The 23,770-nt window shown below is 47.0% G+C and overlaps 1 protein-coding gene across 1 annotated transcript in view; it reads right to left on the minus strand.

Annotated features, from left to right (window-relative positions):
• Nucleotides 1-23,770, minus strand: part of CSMD2 (CUB and Sushi multiple domains 2) — a 655,178-nt gene that overhangs the window by 85,127 nt on the left and 546,281 nt on the right. Inside the window, exons 38-44 of the mRNA XM_025355777.1 lie at nt 21,662-21,780; nt 21,069-21,138; nt 18,695-18,811; nt 15,282-15,491; nt 9,504-9,692; nt 6,295-6,472; nt 4,798-4,943 (exon numbers count right to left, since the gene is read on the minus strand). Coding sequence (XP_025211562.1) covers nt 4,798-4,943; nt 6,295-6,472; nt 9,504-9,692; nt 15,282-15,491; nt 18,695-18,811; nt 21,069-21,138; nt 21,662-21,780 — 1,029 coding nt within the window. The remainder of the gene's footprint in view (nt 1-4,797; nt 4,944-6,294; nt 6,473-9,503; nt 9,693-15,281; nt 15,492-18,694; nt 18,812-21,068; nt 21,139-21,661; nt 21,781-23,770) is intronic.

The raw sequence follows: 23,770 nt of genomic DNA on the forward strand, positions 1-23,770 counted from the left end.
ATTATAATTTTTGCTCTCTATATAGTTCTAACCCTCTTCTCTGACAGTGAGACACCTGCCTTCTATTGTCCTTAAGGTATTAACTTATTTGATCAATAACCCATCTGGAACCAAGGTCTCATTTCTGCTGACCCCTCCCTCCTCACTCTACTTGGGCTCTGACTTCCTTTGCTGGGCTGATCTTTCTCTGTGTGGATGCCCGACTTCCTCTGCTTGGGCTCCAATACCCTACATAGGTGTCTGCTCATCCTGCACAGAGCTCTGACACCTTGTGTCAGCTCCATCCCTGTACAGATACCTAAACTGCAGTTGCCCGTGCCAGGCAGCCCATCAGTGTGGCTCCCCCTGACACCCCAGCCTGGGCTACAATGGTTCACACTCCCTCTTGCCTGACAAGTATGGATGCTGTATTAGTCTGTTCTCACACTGCTAATAAAGACATACCTGAGATTGGGTAATTCATAAAGGAAAGAGGTTTAATTGACTCACAGTTCAGCATGGCTGGGGAGGCCTCAGGAAACTTGCAATCATGGGAGAAGGGGAAGCAAACATGTCTTTCTTCACATGGCAGCAGGAAGGAGAAGAATGAGAGCCCAGCAAAGGGGAGAAGACCCTTATAAAACCACCAGATCTTGTGAGAACTAACTCACTATCATGAGAACAGGATGGGGGAAACTGGCCCCCATGATTCAATTATCTCCACCTGGTCCCTCCCACGACATATGGGGATTATGGGAACTACAATTCAAGATGAGATTTGGGTGGGGACACAACCAAACCATATTAGATGTCTTTGCTTTGTCCCAACTCACAGCTTTAGGACTGAATTGTTCAAGGGGGGAAGGGAAGAGATTTAGCTTTTCTTTTATTTATCTCTTGGCCAGACCTTTCTTTTCATTTGTGTGCTGCCTGAACATTTCACCCGTTATTTGGAGTCCATGTTATCTAGATTTATACTAGAAGAAGATGCTTCCCCAAATTTATTTCTATTACTTCTAGTTCCTAAACCATGTTTTCTTCAAGGGCATTTTTCTCTGTAATTCAAATTTCATGTTCTAATTTTTAATGTTATAAAATCTTTCACAGGTCTCCTTAAGGTGTTTTTCCTTTTTCTTATTGATCCTCATATGAAAAGAAAGTTCCTTAGGGCTGTTTGCCTGGAGAAAGGCAAAAATTCTTTCCCCAACCCCACTTTCAGTGTCCACTTTTTGCAAGTCTAGCTCCTTTTTTTCTTTAGTTCTTATCTTGAATATCCACTCTTAGGTTTTCCACAATTACTTTGCATGGAATTCTCCAAGTTTTTGTTTACTATCTTATCCTTTTATGTCTTTTGTAGCATTGGTTATGATTCACAAAAATTTTGTCCTCTTAGTTGCTCATTATCTCTCTCTCCTTGGAGCAGGAAAGCTGTCTGGGGAGCAGACATTTCACAGAGCAGGAAGCATGAACACTTAGTAACACAGGAAAGCATGCTCTGCCTCATCACAAGTACACAAGTGAAATGACATTTCATGCATCTACCAGATTGGTAGAAATGTAAAGTCTGCTAAAACCCCGTGTTTTCAAGGATGTAGAGCAATAGGAACTCTATTTCAGTTGCTGGGAAGAGTGTAAATGGTTATAACTGCTTCTAAGATAAATTGGGCATTACCTAGTGAAACTAAATACGTGGATATTTACAATCTCACAACTCCACACAGACATGTACTGAAGAGAAACCCTTGTAGGTGTTCACAATAAGGAATAAGCAACAATGTTCATATTGCTTGAAATGAAACAACTTAAGTGTTAACAGTAGACTAAATACATGGTTATATTTTCATGCAATGAAATCATACAGCATTGAAAAATGAGTTAAGTACAGTCATATGCACCAACATGAATTTCAAAAACTCAATTTTGAGTGAGAAAAGCAGGTTGCAGAAGAACATTTATAGAATGATTGTCTTTACATAACAGAAATAACATGCAAAATTAAAGAACATATTTTTGGAGACACAGATATGGAGTAAAATAAAAAGAAAAGCAATGAATGATTAACCAAAAGTACAGGATCATGGTTAACTCTCAGGGTAGGGTAGGGGAATGTGTTGAGGAAGGAACAGAGCTTGAAAGGCTTAGGTGTTCTTTGTCTTAGGCTCAATGATGGTGTTCATTTTATTACTTTTTAAACTGCACATACGTGTTACATATACTTTTTATATGTAGGATAAATTCCACAACTTACCAAAAGTTCTATGAGGCATGGAATGTGCCTCTCTTGCTCACTCATCCCCTAGTCCAGTGCCTCTCCCACTTGAACCTGCTGATCTGGGCACAGCAGTTCCTCCTCTCTTGCCCCAGACCCTTGCCTGCTCCTGTGGTCAATGAAGCCTTGGGCTATGGTCTAAGCTGGGAACGAATGGCTGTTTTAATCCATTCAGGCTGCTATAACAAATTACCATAGACTGGGTGACTTCTAAACAACAGAAATTTAGTCATCACAGTTCTAGAGGCTGGGAAGTCCAAGTTGAAGGGACTGGCAATTTTGATGTCTGGTAAGGGCCTGCTTACTGGTTCATGGACAGCTGTCTTTATGCTGTGTCCTCATGTGGTGAAAGGGGCAAATGAGTTTCCTGTGTTTCTTTTCTTTATTTTCATTTTATTTTTTTGAGATGGAGTTTTGTTCTTGTTGCCCAGGCTGGAGTGCAATGGCATGCTCTTGGCTCACTGCAGCCTCTGCCTCCTGGGTTCAAGCGATTCTTCTGCCTCAGCCTCTTGAGTAGCTAGGATTACAGGCATGTGCCACCACACCTGTCTAATTTTGTATGTTTAGTAGAGATGGGGTTTCTCCATGTTGGTCAGGCTGGTCTTGAACTCCTCACCTCAGGTGATCCACCCGCCTGGGCCTCTGTGTTTCCTAGCTCTTTCCACTGAGAAGGCTTCAGAGCAGTGATTCTGTAGGTCTCTGATAAAGGCACTAATCCCATTCATGAGGGCTCTGTTGTCTGACCTAATCGCCTCCCAAAGGCCCCACCTCCTAATACCATCACCTTGGGGGTTAGGATTTCAGCATATGAATTCTGGGGGGACCTAAGCATTTACACCATGTGTAATGTCTCATCTGAGAGACAGAAGGAGCACTATGCCCTTAGGCAAGCACTCTCACTGAAAGACCTTACTGAGAAGAACTTGGAAATAAGGATGGCCTGGGGCTGTGCTGAGCCTCCTTTACCTGGTTCTGGTACAGGTGAGGGCTCAGGAATAGGAACAAGAGACCTGGCCTAGCATCAAGGTAACTTCACACCAAGACTGTCAATATCTAAATATAATACAAATAATCATGACAATGATGACTATTAGAACTATAATTTACTGATCATCTTTTGTACTCTGTGCCTAGAGCTAAGGATTTCCAAGCATTGTTTCATTTAACTCTAAGAAGTTAAGTACTTATATTATTCCTATTTTGTGCATAATAACACTGAGGCTCAGAAAGGTGAAACAACAGACAAGGTTACATAGCTTGTATGTGTCAGAGCCAAGGTTTGAACCTGTCTGTGACTCTGAAGTCCATACTCTATCACTCTATAGGAAAGTCACAAGTCAAAATGACAGAGTCTTAAAGCCTGGATCTCATTAGTGGAGCGACAAGTGTGCCCAACAAGAGGGGCATGGGAACTGAGCAGATGGAGGGGGCAGAGTCTCATTCCCACATTGCACTCACCCTGGATGATAGCTCCTGGGAATGGCAATCACAGCTACTTAGGCTCTTTACATCCTTGTTTCTCTCTGTCAGTTTCTGTTTCTTTCACTGCCTCTTTCACAGTCTTAGTGTGTTTCTGCTAGTGCATGCATGATGTAGTAACACTGTATAGTCACACCAGAGCAGATACTGTAGCAGATACTGCAGGGGCTGGGTTCTGTTTCCAGTTCTATCTACATGATTTTGGGCAAGTACTTGAGCCTTCCTTTGCCCCATTTCTTCATTTGTAAAATGGGGGTTAGGATATTTGCCTTACTACCTCACAGAATTTTTACAGGTCACAAACTCCAAACCTGTAATTCTACAGGTGAAGAAACTGAGGTCTCAAGTGGGGAAGGGACCTGTGCAAGGTTTCACACAGCTGGCCCCAGGTGGAGCTGGGAATAAAATCCAGCTTTCCTGATTTCTGGTTAAAATATCTGCAGTGATCTGTAAATTGCAAATATGTGCATCATTCCATAGAAGGGCACAAGTCCACAGAGAACATTCTATAAGTTTCTCTAGGCAATTCCACTATAATAAAAATGAGGAAATATCCAGATCCCTAACTTGGGACTCGTAGAAGAAAACAGGCTGCCAATAAAGACATATCTACCCTGAATTGTTCATACTCTTCCTACTCGAAATCACAATGCCTTCATTTGTGCACAAAAACACAGTGCTCCTTGAGAGGTCAGCAGAGGCCCTAGATCCCTTTGGAGAGGGAGATCGTGCTAGAAAATGCTAAGGGACAAGCTGGGGCACAGGTATAGGGACAACTCAGCCAGTGAGTTGATGTGAATGAGTGGACGTGGCACCAAGGATTGGGCTTCTGTGCCTCTCTGCCCTGGCAGTGTGGAATAGGAGGAAAACTTGCATTTACAGAACCCTGCGCTGACAGCTCTCACATAGGCTAATACATTTAATTCTCATAACTCTGAAGACACTGAGGCTCCAAGAGGTTAATCAACTCACTCAAGGTCACTTGATCTGCAAATGGTGGAGCTGGGAGTCAAGCTCAGCCTTGACTTGAAAGCCTGGCCCTTCCCACCAGGCCAGGTTTCCATACTGACCGGAGAAAGCTATGGCGAAGATTCCCCCTGTGGCTGCATCGCGGTGGAACTTGAGCAGGACCTGGTTGGATGAGCTGTGCACTGTCTTCTTGGCCATGCTCCGGGTGAAGACGCCGAGCCGTGGTGCTGTTTGCTGTGGCCCATCCCTGTACATAGGAAATAAGGTCCTGGCATATCACTAGTCATCACAGCTGCCTGTTCCACTCGGTGCCATCGGTGGCCTTAGGACAGACCTGGAGTGGGAAGCTATGATTCTTTTTGTACCAAACTTCCCCACACCATGCCCTAGACACCTCTCCCAACCATTCCCAACTTGGTCTCCCAACATAGTTGATAGAATCGGTGAAGCTCACACTGATTCCTCATTCACCTGATTCTTCACTAGCCCAATGGGCTCCTGGGGGAAATTCAGGTTCCATGGAGCAAGGGTGTGGGTCTTACCACAGGTCCTCTCAGTCTGGGGCAGCACTAGGACAGGGCTCAGGAGCTGGTGTAGGAACCTGCTGCTATGCACACCGGCTCCATTTCCTTGTCTTCCAAGCAAAGAGTATACCCACAATGCCTTCTGGGGCAAAGAATTTCTTCCCTGAAACCTTATCTAACCCCTCCTATCTGTTCCTAGCCATTGCTTGGAAATCATGCTGGAACTTAACCCGGGGCAGTCTGGTTACAGTTATCCAAGCCCTGGGAATTTTGGAAGAGAATTCCCCTAACCCCTGATGATTCCCAGAATGGCAGTAACCACCAAACGAAGGAATTTTAAAATTATGTGCTCTTCCAAAGATCCAGTGGTTTGGGAAGAAACTGTCCAGGAAACTGCACATATCAAATGCTAATTTGTATTCCCAATTTAAAATTAACTCTTTTTATATATAACTACATAACTCAGAGCTGAGCTGTCCAATTCAGCCACTGCCAGCCACACATGGCTATTTACATTTAAATTATCAAGATTAAATAACATTTAAAAATCAGATCCTCAGTCATATCCAAATGCTCTGTAGCCAGTGACTACCATATTGGCCAGCATACACATAGAACGTTTCCATCACTGCAGAAAGTTCTGCTGAAAAGTGCTGGCTCAGCACCAGATGACCAATGGGACATCACAAAATTTCACTTCAAATCTCTTCAATTAGTCTGGGTGGCTTAGCCCAGGTACATGTAGAATGTTGGTTTGAACTCTGGAAATACTAAGAAAAGTCTATGTACCCACGCCTACTCCCGTTAACACACCTGTTGGTACTTTCCCTGGCCCTGGCGGGGCTGCAGGCTGGGAGCCACTGCCCTCCCATTCCTCTCCCTTCAAGGAGCCATAATGGCCCATTGCAGCTGAGCCCCATTCCACTATGTTTATTTGAAACCCAGGAGGCTGACAGCCTTTAAAACCACTCAGTTCTTGGTTTTTCTAAACCAATAGGTAACTGACTGGTAACCCAGTGTAGAACCCCACTAATACTCTTATCTAATTGGCTGTTGACATGGCACCTGGCCTACCAGATGGTGATGAAATCTCCAGAGGGCTCTGTCTGCAGCAGGCTGAGGTTCAGGCGGACGCCATGGCCAATGGGCACGGTGATCAGCCAGACACAGTCCTGGGAGCTGGAGTACGGGCTAGGGAACCCCGGGGAGTACACAGTGCCGTTGGAAGAAGTGATATTCCCGCCACAAGGGACTGCCAAGAAGGGAACACAAACGTAAGTGCAGGGCCTCGGTACCCACCTAAGAATTCAGATGGCTTCATGAGGAACTCCCAGCTCCTAGAACTAATCATCCTATCAGGGAGGTCAGGTGGGATGTGGGAGGGGAGGCCAAGCTGATGATGGCCACACCTGTTTCTACCCACCAGTCCCCACACAGAACACCCTGGCTAGCTCTCAACTGTCACTGCAGGCCCCTCTGTGTGTCTGCCTCAGCCTCCCTCTTTCTCTTTCTTATGAAGAGAACTGCCAAGAAGAAAGGATGCACTGAAGCTGTCCCCTTTCCCTTCCCAGCAATGGGAGGAAGCAGATGTTAGGGTCAGAGCTGCAGTGCTTTTGCTGGGAAGAGCTAAGAAATTGGGAAAATCTTTCTTTCTTTGATCTGCTCTTTCTAGAATGGTACTAGTGGTCTAGACTTTGAGTTGAGGGTTCCTGGGGTGAGGCTAAGGTTGGGTTCAAATCATAGCCGAACCATTTATTGAGCAGATACTCTTAGATAAGTAATTCAGCCTCTCTGAGTCTCCATTTCCTCGCCTGTAAAATGGGACTAAGAATACCTCCCCCATAGGATTGTGGTGGTGATGAGGTGAAACAATGCAGGCAAAATGTTCAGCCCAGGCGCCGGAAGAGGAGGCATTTGCTATGTAGATAAGATCCTCTCTCCTTATCTTCCTGTTCCCCAAAAGCAACACCCAATTTTAGTCTCACTGATTTAGGCCTCAGGCAGGGGGATGAAGAGACTTTGACATCTTCATGGTATTCAGAGTCAGTCACCAGGGAGGAAAACAGACAGGGATGGTGGACAAAAATCCCCAAACACCATGGTCCAGAATAATGACTGTTGTAGCTGACATGGGGCATCGAGCAGACATCTGGACGGGGCAGACCAGACTGAGAGAGAATCCCAATAGACTCCAAGCAGAGGCCAGGGGTCCTGTGAATGCACATACATCCCGAAAGTGGTGCACAGGTACACGCCATCCCTGCTACATAAGCTGAATATCTCCTGGGTGCCAGGCACTGCCTGGGAGACAGTGGGGAGCAAGGTACTCTAGTTCTGTTCCAGGCACGCACACTACTGGGACACAGCCAAACACACCAGCATCTGTAGCACAGGCTGGACCATGTCATCATTGTGAATGCCACAAGGGTGTTTGGGGGAGCCCTGCATCTGGTTTTGTAAGAAAGGATTTTTTTTGTTTTTGTTTTTGTTTTTGAGATGGAGTCTCGGTCTGTCACCCAAGCTGGGGTGCGGTGGCGCGATCTCGGCTCACTGCAAGCTCCGCCTCCCAGGTTCATATCATTCTTCTGCCTCAGCCTCCCGAGTAGCTGGAACTACAGGTGCCCGCCACCACGCCTGGCTAATTTTTTGTATTTTTAGCAGAGACGGGGTTTCACCGTGTTAGCCAGGATAGTCTTGATCTCCTGACCTCGTGATCCACCCGCCTCAGCCTCCCAAAGTGCTGGGATTACATGTGTGAGCCACTGCGCCTGGCCTTGGATTCTTGGTATAATTCACATTTATACTCAGACCTAAGGGATGACTAGGGCTAAGTAGGCAAGGTAAGAGAGAGGAATGTTGTATGGGAAAGGAACAACATATGCTAAGACCCAGAGGCAAGAAAACATGGCACACTGGAAAACAAAGTATTTCAGCTTAGCTGGAACATAAAATCTGTAAGAGTGGAGAATATGGGAGGTCAGCAGGGACTAGGCCCTAACCTAAGGGTCATGTGTGCTATATTAAGCGGCTTAAAATTTGCCCTAAGGGACATGGGAGAAAGCAAGAGAGTATGGTGTCAGAGAAGCCAAGGGAAGAAGGTTTCTGAGGAAGAAGAGGAGCTTCTGGCTCAAGCCAGCAGACTGAGAAAGCACTGCTCTTTTCTCTCTCCCGTGATGCCATAAAAAGACAAACAAGGCATGAGAAGGGAAGAAAGCCCACGATGAGGCTTGTTGCACAGCACGTGATGGGCTAACAATTGTGGAATGACCCACTGGTTACGCACAGCAGAGCTCTGAAAATCTGAAAAATGAACTGAGGCTATAATAGTTTTAGAAATCACGGTTTTACATTCCAACACCAGAACGGCTCAGTTTCGCAAACAAGGTCCCTCTTTCCATTGAGAGTTAAACTGAGAGTTTGAGTCTGAGAGTGAGCCATCTGTGAAATCCTTCAGCTCTTGTGAAATATAGATGAGAAGTTCCATTTTACTGAGGAAGAACCTGAAGCTCAGAGAGGCAAAGGGGTTTGAGTTGGAGCCTGGGGTAATCTGATCCCAGACCTGGGGCACTCTTTCCTGGGTTATTGCCCTTGCTAAGGCTTCCTTTTTCAAGACAAATTCCTGCCTCTCCTCCAGGAAAATGCTGGGCTGCCAGAATGAAGAGAGAAGGCAAATGGAACTGAAGTGTGCAGATGAAGGTGGAGGCAGCACAAGCTCTTGGTCACCTTCCATCCTGGTTCTGGGTAAGGAAGAAGACCCAAGGAAGTGCCACCTCCAGCTCCCTGATAGATCAACTCAGGTCTCTCCAGTCCCGTGTAGGAGGAGAGTATAATGGAGCAGGGAGGGGGAAGATGAAGAGGGGTGCAAGAGAGTTCTTAGAAAGAGGCTTCATCCTCTTCTCCCTTTGGGCATGTGCCTGGATTAACTCTACCTCTCCAGCCCTCAGTGTACATTGGACTCCCACTCCCTCACGTGGAACCTTCCCTTCCAATGGGGGTCCTCCAGCCTGTCAGGGTGGATCTTCCCCAGGGCTGGGTATGTCTTCCTCTTGGCTGTGGCCTACATCTCCTCCAGGTCCTCCCTAGTGCTGGCCCGGAGCCCTGTCACCAGGACCCTCTCCGTGGAGACGCTGGACCACACCATGTGAAAACAGGATGGACCATGGTTTGCCTGGACCTCCAGCCCTGGAGATCCCATGGAGCAGGCAGGTGGAACAGGGGATTGCTCTGGACCAGTCTCTACGAGCACCTGAGGAAGAACTGCTGGGGATGAGGGAGGGACATACCTTCACACTTGGGCAGGGGGTGGTCCCAGTTCCGGTTGGTGCCATGTTGACATGTGAGGACAGTATGTCCAGTCAATTGATACCCTGGGAGGCACTCAAAGGTCACTGATTGTCCCACGTTGTAGCCAGCTCCCCTCACAATGCCATTGGCAAAGGGCTCTGGGTCTGGGCACTCTTGAAGTTCATAGGCTGGAAAAGATTGGAAGAAAAAGTTGCTTTATTCTCTCCGACCAGAAAATAGGAGTGGCAGAGAGCATAGTGGTAAAGCCTCACGACTTGGACTCAGATGGACCTTTGTCATGTACGAGTCTTTGGCTTTGGGTAAGTAATTTAACTTCTGTACGCTTCAGTTTTCCTGTGTATAGAATGATTATTTTGAGGACTACGTAGGATAACACATACATAGCTCTTTCCACAGTACTGGCACATGGTGAAAGCTCAGTAAATAGTATCTATTATTAATAATTCCATAGGAAAAGAAGACTCAAGGAAGACATTGCTCAACTGAACCTCTATTCACTGAGCACCACTGGGGGCCAGGCGCTGGCCTAACTCCTTTCATGTTGCTTATCTCATTGAACCTTCACAACCAGGATCAAGTTCCCAGACATAGGAAGCGGCGACGGGAGGAGTTGAGTTGGTTCTTTCCAACTCCGAGAGATCAAAACCTCTCAGGAAGGAAGAAATCTGGCGGGAGTAAGTCAAATCTGTGGCAAGGTGAGAAGCTTTTCAGAGGGAGTAGCTGGGCTATGGGACGTGTGACTATCATAAAGCAAGTCCCTTCAAAGAGCAGGGAAGCTGCTTCCATGAGAGTGGGTGGCCTGATTCTATAGGAGATGCCTCCGTGGAAGCAGCTGAGGTCAGTCCATTGGGGAGAGGCCAGTGAGAGATTCCTGAGCAAGGCCTTTGATGAATTGGGTCCACAGGACACAGAACAGCCTTTGTGGCAGTAATTGGGCCCACTCCACTCAGGAAATTGGCAGTGGGAGGGGAAAGAATATTCCTACAGTGGGAATCCTCAGTGGAAGTAGTTGGGACCGGCTGGATGCTCCTTGGAAATAGATGTGTTTCTTATACGTAATAACAACGTCAATAACGCGGATCTCGAAGCTAACATTTCCTAAGCACTCACGTGATAATGGTGGCTGTGTTTCCATTCAGTACCTCACAGGGAAGTCTCGGGGGAGGAATTGGGCAGGTTTCCCTGGGAAATCATCGAGGTAAATTGGGTGTGCCAAAAACTGCGCAGCCACATACATGGGTGGGGCGGCTGCTCAGCCCCAGGACAGGCCTGGCCCTGCGGCACCGGGGTTTGGACGATTTGGCAATGAAAGTCTTAGCGAAAGCAGGGAGCCTTTTGCCCAGGGAGGCAACCCAATGGGATGGGTTGGGTCTTTGCAGAAAGGCTCAGGGTAACCATGTGGACCTAGAGATGGGGACGGAATGAAGGGAGTGGCTGTGTGTGAGAAGCCAGGAGCAGCCTCGATGAGAGCAGCTGGGCCTCTCCTACAGGAATCATCTCCAGTGGAAGGATCTAGGCTCTTCGAAAACACAGAAACTTCAGTGAGAGTACCTCGACACTGAGAGAAACCACAGAGCCTGTTCCCCTGGAAGAAGCTTCAAAGGGAGAGGTTGGCCATATAAGGCAGAAATAAACCCTAAGAGGAGGAAGCATGAACTTCCCCAAAGAAGGACTCCTCACGGGGGCAGGTGGGTTTGTTCTAAAGGGACACAAGTGGTGACAGTGGGAACACACTTCCAAATAGTGCCATAATCAGATAGACACCATTTCAACCAAAATGACATTATTTTAAGACATTAATAATGATGATGCCTAGCATTTGGGGACAGTTGTACGTCTTAGCTATTTCCCCAAGTTCTTTATAAACAGAACCCTCCTGAGAAATTGTCATGGAACACATTAAGCATGTAGGACCAGGAGGCCTGGCTAGGAGTTCTTTATGCTGCCACTAAGAACTTAATGGGAATCTTTACTCGAAGAAGAGAAAAGAAGACCCTAGCATGGGAAGTGCAGAGTGTCAATTGGAGGAATTTTGAGAAAGAGTAAAGAGTTGGACTTCTAAGGAAAGTCGAGGGGCCATAGACAGCTGGGTCTGTCTGTCAGAAACAGCCTCAGTGAGGATAATGACTCGTTTATGAAGCTGGGTCTTCCCCCAGAGAAAAAACCTGGGGAGAGTGGTCAGAGCTTGTTTACAAGGTGCAGCTCCATATGCCAGAGGAAGGTGTAAATGGAGTGTGTGGGCTTATGGTCAGGGAGAATTATTTGGGCCTATCACAAACGATGAGGTCTCTGTGGGAGTACTTAGGCCTCTGGCCCTAGAGACAACCTAGCCCGAGAGGTTGGGATCACCCCAAATGAGAAGCCTTAATGGGGGTGTAGCCCAAGTCTGAGGGGGCAGGTGCCCCGGCGCCATGTGTGGCTCCACAGGAGTCCTTGGGACTGTGGCAGACAGGTGAACGCTGAGGGAGTAGCTGGGCCTGGGACTGAAGGCGAACATCCAGGCGAGTCCTGAAGGTCACACACTTGTGGGAGGAGGGGGCCCATTACAGGGTGGAAGCCCCGTTGGACGTTGCTGTGCCTCTCACACGTTGGGCCAACTCCTGGTGGAGGAGCTGGGTGTCTGAAGGCAACTCGCTGCCCCCTGGCCTCCCTACACAGGCAAAGTCTTCAGAGGAGGACTGGGCCTCTGGAGGCTGCAAACCTCAGCAGCAGAGACAGGCCCATCCCAGGGAGGGACGCTAGCCCCGAATGTTGGCTTGTCGTCCAGGAAACCTCAGGGGGACAGAGGGGCCCCTTGTGCAGGGTGGCCATTGTGGGAGCATTTCCCAAGGTGGGGGCTGGGGAAGCAGGGGCGAGTGAGTCCAAGGCCAGGGCTCTGTGGGGGTAGTTAGGCCTCTTCTGTTGGGGGAGTCAATGGAGAATCTGAAGTGGCCACATAGGGACAATTTTTACAAGGACAAGTGGGCTCATCACACGTGGAGCACAGTGAGTGGCCGGTCCCATCACAGGGATTCAGTGGCACGACTGTGCCTGTTGTCTAGGGTTAAGGCACAGTGCACGGGGTGGGCTCAAGGCAGCTGTCCCTGGCACAATGGTGGCACCACCATTCCTTATATTTATCAGACAGGGAAGGTCTCAGGGAGAGAGCACTTGGGCCTGGCAGGTGCTCAAGCGCTGAGCTGAAATGTATCTCCCGAAACTCATATGCTCATGACTTCACTCCTTGTGAATATGACCTTAAGGGAAATAGATAGGATCTTTACCAAACTTATGGATATTAAAATGAGGTCACTAGGGTGGGCTCTGATCCAATATGACTGGTATCTTTATAGAAGGTGGGAATTTGGAGACAGAGGCACATGAAGAGCACCAAGTGAAGATGAAGCCAGAGGTCGGGGTGATACTTCTAAGAGCTGAGAATCCAAGATTGTCACGAACTACCAGAAGCCAAGGGAGGGGCCTGGACAGAGTCTCCCTCATGGGCCTCAGAAGGAACCAACTCTGCTCACACCTTGGTCTTGAACATCCAGGCCCAGAGCCACTGGACAGTAAGTTTCTGTGGTTTAAGCCACCCAGTTTGTGGTACTTTCTTATAGTAGCCCTAACAAACTAAGACACAGGGAACGCCTTGGGGGAAGGCACTGCATCTGACTCTGAGAGGACATATTTGGGACCAAGTCCCTCCTGTGACATCACAGCCATCTGAAGCATCATGACCTGTTTGACAGGTACACACCTCCCAGATAATAGGCACAGACCTCCTCGGGCAAGGCTGGCCTCTGTGATGAGCCTGCACACACCTTCCCTGGGTGTGGCAGCTGTACTAACACCAGTGAAGTGGCTCTGTCCGGGTGTAAGGCCCAGCTTCTCCTGAGGCTCCCTCTAGGTGACAAGCCCAGCCACACTCACCAAAGTTTACCCTGAGACGGACCCCGTAACCCTGAAGTCTCCTGTAGAACAGATTCAGTTGCACCCACCTCGTGGGATGCCCTTTAAGGCTTTCCCTAAATGACAAGCCCAGTCCCCGCTCAGTATTCTTCTCTGGCAAGGGAGGAGCTCCATCCACACCACGTTATTTCCAGAATAAAGAAGTCAAGTCTCAGAAAGCTGCATATAGGATGGTACTCTTTATATAGAAAACATGCTCAAAAAATTTTATAAGATGTTACATAGTTTTCACAGGTACATGTAGCATACATGTATCCAGGCCTGGAAAGGTCACACCTAAGCAATAGCTGTTTCTGGAGAATAATCCTGGGTTTGGAGGCTGTAGACAAAGAGAGCTTTGGCCTAACTTGTAAGGTTTTAGTTTCTTTCTTGTATTTTTCTTTTTTAAAACAAGATAAATATGTTTGTAAATTGTTTAATTAAAAATTAACTTTAAAAAACAAAATTGCAAAACTATAGTATGCTCCAATTTTGGCTAAAAATATAGCTACAGCAATATATATACTGAAAAAAGGGGGGAATATATATTGAATTGTTGAAAGTGTATATCTCTGCATAGGGTAATGATGGGGTGGGATTATGGGAGGATTTTGACTTTCTGTGATGGGTATTAGGGCCTGAATATTTCTGTCCCCTCAAATTCCTATGTTGAAACCTAATCCCCCATGTGAGGGTATTTGGAGGCAGGGCCTTTGGTGGCCTACCCTCATAAATGGGATTAGTTCCTTTATAAAAGAGGCCTGAGAGAGTTCTTTTGCCCCTTCCACCATGTGAGGATGCAGTGAGAAGATACTGTCTATGAACTAGAAAGTAGGTCTTCACCAGACATGGAATCTACTGGCACTGTGATCTTGGACTTCCCAGCCCTCAGAACTGTGATAAATAAATTTCTGTTGTTTATAAGCCATTTGGTTTATGGTATTTTGTTACAGCAGCCTGAGCTAACACAATGTGCTCACAAAATTATCTACAGTGTTTGCATTTTTTTTTTTTTTTACAAACATGAATTAGTATTGGGAAAAAAAATCTAAAAATATTTTTAAAAATTCAGTGGAAGAATCTGAGAAAGGTGTTAGAACAAATGCTTCAGTCAGTCACAATAAGGGAAGCATCCAAGTGGGATGCTGGGCTTACTCAGGACCACCATGTACAGTTGCACAGGTTGGGCACAATCTCCACATTCACAGGTGATGGATGGTCCACAACACAGGGGAACCTGAGTGTAGATGGGGCTCTTTCCAGGGAATGTCCCGGAAGGAGTGGGGCCTGTCACGGGATCCCACCTCAGGGAGGTAGAGCTGTGGTGAGTGTGGTTGGGCCTCACAGGAAAACCTGCTCCTTGTGCAAGGCTTAGAGTTGCCCTTGGGACTGTTACTAGAATCCTCCATCCTGTCATAGGAAGAGCTTTGCTGAGAGTAATTGGGCTTGATGTGCAGGGATGGACCCTGGGGAAGTAATTCAGTTCATCAAGCCCGAGGGGAAGTGACTGGCTGGACACTTGGGGATACCTGAGAAGGCACAGATGGGACACTTGCCCAGGGATAACTACAGATTGGGAGCCTCAGAGGGTGCTGCTGGGCCTGCCACTCTTGAAAAGGCTGTGGGAGAACTTAAGCTGCCAAATGGGGTTAGATGGCCGTGGGGGCCGGAGTGATCTGCCACCAAAAGGAAGCTTCCCTGGCTGGACCTGCCACTGCAACCCACCCCTTCCGGTGTTCTGTCTTCCCCATGGAAGGCTGGGAAGGTGGGTGGTTGGGGTAAGAGATGGGGATAGACAGAGACGCAAAGGCAGTGCTCCTTGTCCTTACCCTGATACTCCAGCTTGAATCCTGGCCGGTTCTGGGAGTGGTCGCTGTGGAAATACACGGTGGTCTCGTGGGACGTGGAGAGGAGGGAGCTCGGAAGCTCGTTTCCGCTGAATCTTCCCATCATGCGGCTAGTCTCATAGGGGCCATTCCGGATTTCGATGTAGTCGTGGTTGGGCTCGGTGGAGAAGTTCAGGAACTGGATGTGAGCTCCTGGGAGCAAGACAGAGGCAGACAGTGCCCAAAGCAACACAGTCCTGCCTCAAGTGTGCTGCCTCCTGGAAGCAGCTCCTGCCGGAGCCATGAGTCCCTACTATTGATTTCCCACCCAGCCTAGGCTCCTAGAACAGGCTTTGGGAATTGCCAGTCCAGTCAAGCCTCTTGTCTTTGACAGGGCTGAACTTAAGAGTGTATTATTCATTCAAAAATAAAGGCATCAGTCATTTCAGAGCTCCACTGGAGTTCATTTTATTTTGTTGAAAACAAAGTTCAGGGTCAACACTTGTTTTAATTTATGATTCATATGTCCAATATCAGCATAAAGATAGTTTTGCTAGAATAAACTTTCCATTTAAAAATAACACCCCCCATATTTAATCAAAAGACATGACCTTCAATACTGCTGTTTTCTAGAACCCTTATGATAATTCAGAAACATAGGGCTTAGAAGTATACTTTGTCCCCTCTGTTCCATAAAGAAGCCAAACAAAGTTTACACTTTGGGATCTTAGTGAGTTAATCAAGACCTTCTAGCAACCTGACAGGTTAAATAAATGTAATTAAGTTCTTAATGTACATATTAATATACTGTTTCAAGAACAAAGGTGGGAACATTAATGTTTGTTTACTGATAAGATTTTTCAAAATTAGATCACTATGGAAAATGTTATTGAAGAAATATATTTACTGAGCATAGGAAAAAGCCCATACTACATTGCTAATTGTAAAAATCAGAGGACAAAATAGTATGCTGTATACAATTCTAATTTTTGTATTATAAAACATGGAAGAATATTAATTCACTTGCTAAGAATATTTGCTGGGCATTTGCTGTACATCAGGGCTGTGCTAGGCATTGTACAGAATGAGCAAGATCAAGCAGGTCCTTGTCTTCATGAGACTTACATGCTAACGGTGGGGGACTAAGTCATTAGTGATTATCACTGCATGATGAGATTATAGATGGATTTTCATTTTGAAAATTGGCTTATCTGTACTATCTAATGAGCTCTGAATAAGCACATGAGTGTAATTTTTTTTTGTATCTGATCATTTAAAGAACAAAATAAAGACTTGACACTTAATGTTGAAGACCTTTCATCTCCTGCCCTGTTCCATTCCCCTCCTGCCCTCCACAGAAGCAATCACATGAATTTGGAAGATATCCTTCCAGTTCATGGTTTTGAATTCTTAAATATGTATCTGGGTTTATGCGTTTTCAACATTTACATAAATATTATACTGTGCATACTTTTTTTAACATAATATTGTGTTTTTCAAGGTCTATCCATGTTAATATACAAAAAGATAGTTCATTCATTTTAACTGCATGTTAATTCCATTTTATGAATTATCCAGCCACACGGTTCACTCCCCAATTCATGAACATGCAGATTGTTCCCAAGTTGCAGATAATTTTGCGATTTTTTTTTTTTTTTTTTTGAGACGGCGTCTTGCTCTGTTGCCCAGGCTGGAGTGCAGTGGCGCCATCTCGGCCTACTACAAGCTCCGCCTCCCGGGTTCATGCCATTCTCCTGCTTCAGCCTCCCGAGTAGCTGGGACTACAGGCGTCTGCCACCAAGCGCAGCTAATTTTTAGTAGAGACGGGGTTTCACCGTGTTAGCCTGTGATGAGCATCTTTGTACACATTATCTAAGGAGCCTCTACTTTTCATTCCACCGCCCAGGCATCGTCCCCTTATGCTAAGGAGCACTGAGGGCTGCATGCTCACCAAAGGGGCTCTTTAAGGATGGCGGAATTTCTGACTTGAGCTCCACGGAAAGAACTGGACTGTGACCGCCATCTAGTGGAGCAGCATGTAGCTGCAGCAGCTCGTTACAAGCTGAGACCAGGTGCCAAGTTAGGGACCTCGGCAGAATCCAACATTAACTTGAAAGCAAGGGATCCGGGGCCTCTGCGACTGGACCCAGCAGTAGCTTCTTCCCTGAAGTCTGAATTAGCACCCAGAACTTAGAGATGAAAATGGTGGCTGAACATAAGGACTTACAAGGAAAGCCACCTCATTCACACTTCTGTTTGCCTTTGGATGTTGCCCTCCCCACCTTCTATCATCTTGGTTCTGTCCCAAGACTGGATGCAGAGGTACAGGGTCTCCCAGATCCTCTTAATGTCTCAAAGTCTGGAGTCTCCTAAGGCTGCCGAGGGTGTCATCGCCTCACACCCAGTTTCCTTCAGAAGATGGTACTGAACAGAAAATAACATCTTTCAGAGGGCCACCAAGCTCTCTCCTCCCCTCCAACCGGATTTAGAGAAGGCCAGTTAGACTGCTTTTTCCCGAAAGCCCCTTCTCTAATATCTAATCACACTCCAGGCTGAATAATGAAGGGTAAAATGGGAGATCTTCATTTCTGGGGCTCACAGACTGGCATTTAGGACTGTGCGGGCATAATCCCCTTGGGACATTTCATTCCTAGAAGCAGTGCAATGGCTGGGGCAAGATGACCCATGTGTACAGCCCATCGGTTCCATGTAAGCACAAAGCCCTCATCCCTTCAACAGAGACATTTGGGGTTAAATGATATTCCCAGTGCATAATACGTGGATCACCAGCAATTAAATTTTGTACCCACACTGATGTCCTCCACACCCTGACAACCTCCCATTGCCTGGCATACTCGAGCTCCAAAAACAAAACAAAAAACAAAAATAAACCCCCCCCCCCAAAAAAAAAAAAAAAAACCAACCTTCCCAATCTCTAGGCCATCTGGAATGTGCATACGAAGAAGAATGCAAACTCGATTTCACATTGATTTGGCTCAATTTAATTAGGATGATAAATCAGACATTGGAGTTAAAAGTACAACTTGGGGTCCAATCTCTGTACGACAGATTCCCCCCCTTTTTAAAAAAAATCCCTGAGTAATTAATTTTTAATATTAAGTGATACAGTGTTAGGTATAACCCAAGTACTTTCTCATTCCACATTCCTGGATTTTAGTTTATGGCTCAAATAATAATAATGGCAACCCCTAAGATTTTTCTCCCCCTGTATGTTAATCTGTGCCATTCTTAATTGGTCTTCACAATTGCACAAGAGGTCAATAGATGAGAAAACAGAGAGGCAGAGTGCTAAACAGGCTTGGCCCAAGGTTGTGCTAAGAGATTTTGGCGGACAGTGGTTTTAAGCTCAGGGGTCTGGGCATGAAGCCTGTCTCCTCTGGGGGTTGGAGACTTACCAAAGCCCACGGGCAGTGCTATTTTCCAGGAGCAGTCCATGTTACTGGGGTAGTTGCCTGGGAAGCCGGGGCTCAGGATCACCCCCTCCATCTCCTCCACTGTTCCCCCACACTGTGCTGTGACAATGAGATGAGACAGAGGGTCAGGACAACATCAAGGGGTGTACAGCGCCCTGCCAATGTTTGGAAGCTCCCTTCAAGCAGCAGTTTTTAAGCTTTCACGAGTCATAAAGCCCCTTGAGAATCCAAAGGAATCTTCTTAAAAGACTATGCCCATGGGCAACATTCAGTATGTACATTCAGGAAGGGAAGTGCATTCTAGGACAGCCTAAAAGTCCACAAGCCCAAGTTATGGACCCTTGACCTTGAACATGCCCTTCACAGGTCAGTTCCCTGGTGAGGATGTGCAAGAAAAGTGAAGTTCTGTGCCAAAAGAAGTCCGATCATTTCTTACCCTATCCCCCAAATCTCCCTCTCCTCACTGCCCAATCCACTCTTCCAAGACTGCAGATAAAGGATGAAAAAAGGCCCAGTCCCCATTCTGTGCCCGGCACCATGCCAGGCTCTTCTCAAATATGCATTTCAGGGGGCAGGGTGGCCGGCAGGGGAGGCTCACCATGAGCCCATCCTCAGAAAAGTGACTGTGATCAGCGTTTCACAGGAGCCAACCATCAGGCTGTCTGAGTGACCCAAGGGCTTAGGGACATCTGATATGCCAATCAAGGTGAGTTCAGAGTCATCTGAGGATGCAGGGCTGGGGTGCTCCTGCAGTCCGGTTAGTTGACATCAGTTCTTTTCTTTTGCATCTTATTAGGAAAAGGTTGCGTGAACAGAAAGGGGCTAGCCAATCTTAGAGACCCAGGGAAAGGATTGTAGAACAGGGATTGGCAGGTCCAGGCAAGTGTTTTCTGAAGAGAGGGCAGCTTGGCAAACAGACCCGAAAACAGTGCAGAGTAGGCTCCAGCCTCGACTGCCTGGGTCACCATCCCACCTTCACTTCCGATGGGATCATGGGCAAGTTCAAAACCCTCCAGAACTTGGTTTCCCACAACTGTAAAATGGAACTAGTGACAGCACCTATTTAACAGGGTTGTTATGAGGCCACATCAGAAAGGACTGCCTTTTACTTGGGATAAGGCTGGCATATGTTGTAAACCCCCAAAGAACAGCAGCTGCCGTCAAATGGATGGTTTCCATGGCAAGGTCTTTGTAGTCTCTAATGGGGGAAAGTGCCTTGGGCTGACCATTCACATTTCTGGCCTGCTCCACAGATGCCCATGACCTACGCCGTGGTGAAACCACAGAGGAGAAATGCTGTCGTGCTTGAGTGTCACTCCCTTACCTCCCTGCACTTCCTACCCCAAGGTCAGCCTTGAAGGGCACCTCACAGTCGACTGGGCACCAGAGAACCTTAGGTTTCCGTTCCTGACTCTGCCACTTCCTTTTTAATCCTAAAAGACTGAGATTTCTTGTTTGCAAATTGAGGGTAATGGTACCTCCCCTGAAGGGCTGATATGAGGAAATATGAAGCTCCATGCCTAGCATATAATAGATATTAAATAAACGTGCCTTTCTTCCTTGCCTAGCTGGACCAGAAGCTTCTGAAGGGGAGATGCTGTCTTTTCTTGTGTCTACTGATCTGCTCATCACTGCTGTAGCACAGGGTAAGGGACGAAGCCAAGTCCTTGTTTCTTTTTCTTTTTTCTTTTCTTATTTTTTTTTTGAGATGGAGTTTTGCTTTGTCACCCAGGCTGGAGTACAGTGGTACAATCTTGGCTCACTGCAAGCTCCACCTCGCAGGTTCAAGTGATTCTCCTGCCTCAGCCCCCTGAGTAGCTAAGATTACAAGTGTGTGCTACCACATCTGCCTAATTTTTGTATTTTTAGTAGAGATGGGGTTTCACCATGTTGGCCAGGCTGGTCTCGAACCCCTGACCTCAAGTGATCCATCCGACTCGGCCTCCCAAAGTGCTGGGATTACAGGCATGAGCCACTGCGCCTGGCCACCCTCAGCATTTCTTTATTAGATTTGTCTATCTGTCCCACAAGAAGTTATGGGGGAAGCCCAAAGTGCCTAGAAATTTCATCTGGGATCTGATTGATTAACTGGAGCCAGAACGGTCATCATCATGTTTTCAAATGGGCAGGCCTCCTGTAACTTTTCATTTGGTGGGGCAGAGGATTCCAAAAGTCATGACTGTGTTAAACGGGAGTTACAGATTATAAAAACATCAGTTTAAAACGACTGACTTGGAACAAATCCAGAATATCAGACTTTCTTCTGATTTGAACTTGAACTCAATGATACACTACCGAGCTAAGATCCCTGAGAGAAAATGGGTTGGAATGAATTGTAAAGTCTGGGCTCTCTTACCAATACAGAGTGGAGGAGGGTAGTTCCATCGCCGCACGGTTCCGGGCATGCAGGAGATGTGGGCGTGGCCCTGGAGGAATCAGGAACAGGGATGGGCTAGCTGTCCCCGTGGGCACAATTGTATGTACAACCAGGGGCTGTACAGGGGTCTGGTTCAGGGGCCTCATGTTAAGGAACAAGATACACAAAGACACACAGATCCACTGTGGGATGGGAGTAAGGCAGAGGGAGAGAGAATTTGGGGAAGGACAATTATTAACAACCATTACTAAAGAATTCTCATTATTAGAGGTTTCCTTGTGAGATTCCTTTAATTACTAAATTCCCTGATGGCCTTCAAAGGGAAATTAAATTTCCCTAAAGCCGAATGAAACCCAACTTTGCAGGAACACATTGGAGGTTGGCTTGTGCCAAATTGTTAAAGTCAGCAGAGTTTATCTTTCGCATGAACAGCTCCAGGAGAGGATAATGGTACCCAGGGGACCTGGGGGCTGCTCCCTGTTCTTTGGTGACTGTAGCTCTGCTGGTACAAGGCTGGCCAACCACATCTCAGGGGACACCTGTTTCCTGCTCTGGGGTGTCAGGGGAGGTACCTGGAGGGCATATCCCGGCTCACACTGGAAAGACACTACATCATTCACCAAGTAGCGCTCGCCAGTCTTCACCCCATTACTGGGCACAGCAGGTTCCGGACAACTGCTCAGGCCCACCGCTAGACAAGACAGAGACAGAAGGAAAGGAGAATGGACTAGCCCAGCAGGTCAGCACGGTGGTAGGCTGGGGTGATGCTGGCGGCAGGGAGAAGGGGTGCCTCTAATTTGTGCTTTCTCTCATCTTGTAGGCTAGTTCTTCCCAACTGTCTTCACCTTGCAGCACACAGAGAAAAACAGAATATTTACATGGCATGGAGGCTCAACAGACCAAAAGCTCCTTGGGGAAGGTGGGTGTGATCCCAGGGGATGCTGGCTGTCCTGTCCACCCACTGAACTCTTAGAGAGGGGGCTTAGCTAGGGAGACTTCTCTGCATGCTGTCTTCCCACATCCCTCCTGCTTCCTACTCTTAACTCCCCTCTGTCTTCCTTATCCTAAGAAGACAGATCCTGTGGACTAAGACAGAGAGAGAGAGGGGGGGGGAGAGAGGGGGGGGAGAGGGGGGGGAGAGAGAGAGAGAGAGAGAGAGAGAGAGAAAAGAAAGTCAAGAAGGAAGGAGAGCAGGGAGGGACATATCAGCGATGCTCAGGGGCTCAGTTAGAGTCAGTTAGAGTCAGACCAAACCCAGTCTGACCCCAGGTCTGCCAAGTGGAGGCCAAGACCTGAGGCCACATGAGCTCATGTCTGACCCTGTCCCCTGCTCTCCCTGCCTCCCCTCCTAAAATGGTCCTCATCCTGCTTTGAATCCCTCCCTGGCTGCCTCTCACACAGCAAATGGGAGTGTAGCATTTCCAGACAGGGGGCTTCCTGCCTCTTCTGTGCTTTGCAGGAGTCCATGTACAGGTGCAGGCACTTCAGATGCACTAAAAAGTTTCTGTGCCTTGCTGGACTGGACTTGGAGGGCACTTCTCCAGGGGCAAGGGCCAGAAGACTCATAAGGAGGCGGAGAGGTAGCTGTAAACTCTAAAGTGGTCTTCTTCATCAAGGCGGCAGAAAGGGGTGGATGGCGAACTGTGTACCTGGGTGGCATGGCCCAGAGAGTGTGGGAGATGGCAGCCTCGGCCCTTCTGGAGGCTCCCTTGGGGGATACAGGCTCCCTGAGGAGTCCACCTGTATCCAGTGCCCATAGGCAGCTAGGGGCTCATGGAAAAGAAACAGGGAAGGATCAATCAGCCTAGACCACCAGCCACCAACCCATCTTCCCAGGCAGCAGCAGATGAGTCCTCATGCCACATTCAGAGATGAGACTCTGATAACTACATGTGCTTTTTTTCCTTCTGAGGGAAACTCACATATAACAAAATGCACAAATTATGCATGAACATGGTAATAAGCAAGTAAACATCATAATCTTGAGTGTACTTGTGCTGAGTTTTGACAAATGCCTGTACCTGTGTAACCCAAACACCTGTCAAAACCACAGAACGTTGCTATCACTCTGGAAATTCCTTCACACTCTTCACAGGCAATTCCTGTCCCACATGTGCTTTTAAGATGTGAGTGTGATATTTGGAAATGAAAGCTCTCTGAGCCTTGTCCAAAACTCTCAGCAGCTGAGACAAAAGACCCCAAGGACAAGCATTAAAAACATCATCAAACTGAGTTTCAAGTGATTCATTTGTCATCTTGTCTATTTCTCCCCCTTCCTCTCCATACTCCAAGTAGAACAAAACTCACTATTTAGTGCAGTGGTCGCAACTAAGTAGACTGACTTATTGGAAAGACCTACTTACTGTCCAGTGATGGACAGAAAAGCTGAATGAGAACAAAAAAGCATGGTAGGAAGAAAAATGGAATGAGAGAAAGGTGAGGCTGAAGAGAAAAATGGAGGGAGATAGAGAAAAGTCCATTCTAACTTATCTTATGCTACACAGATTGATTTTATTTAAGCCATGCTTACAGCAAAGGAAAATTTTTTTATCATGTGTAATGTATTACTTTTGAAAGCATATTGCTCCATTTCCATTTAAATTAAATAAACATTAATTATGAATCATAGCAGTGGATGTGACTTTTCAGTACCCTTCGAAACCATTTGCCTCTACAATAGC

This window comes from Theropithecus gelada, chromosome 1, assembly GCF_003255815.1.
Source record: "Theropithecus gelada isolate Dixy chromosome 1, Tgel_1.0, whole genome shotgun sequence".
Classification (NCBI taxonomy): domain Eukaryota; kingdom Metazoa; phylum Chordata; class Mammalia; order Primates; family Cercopithecidae; genus Theropithecus; species Theropithecus gelada.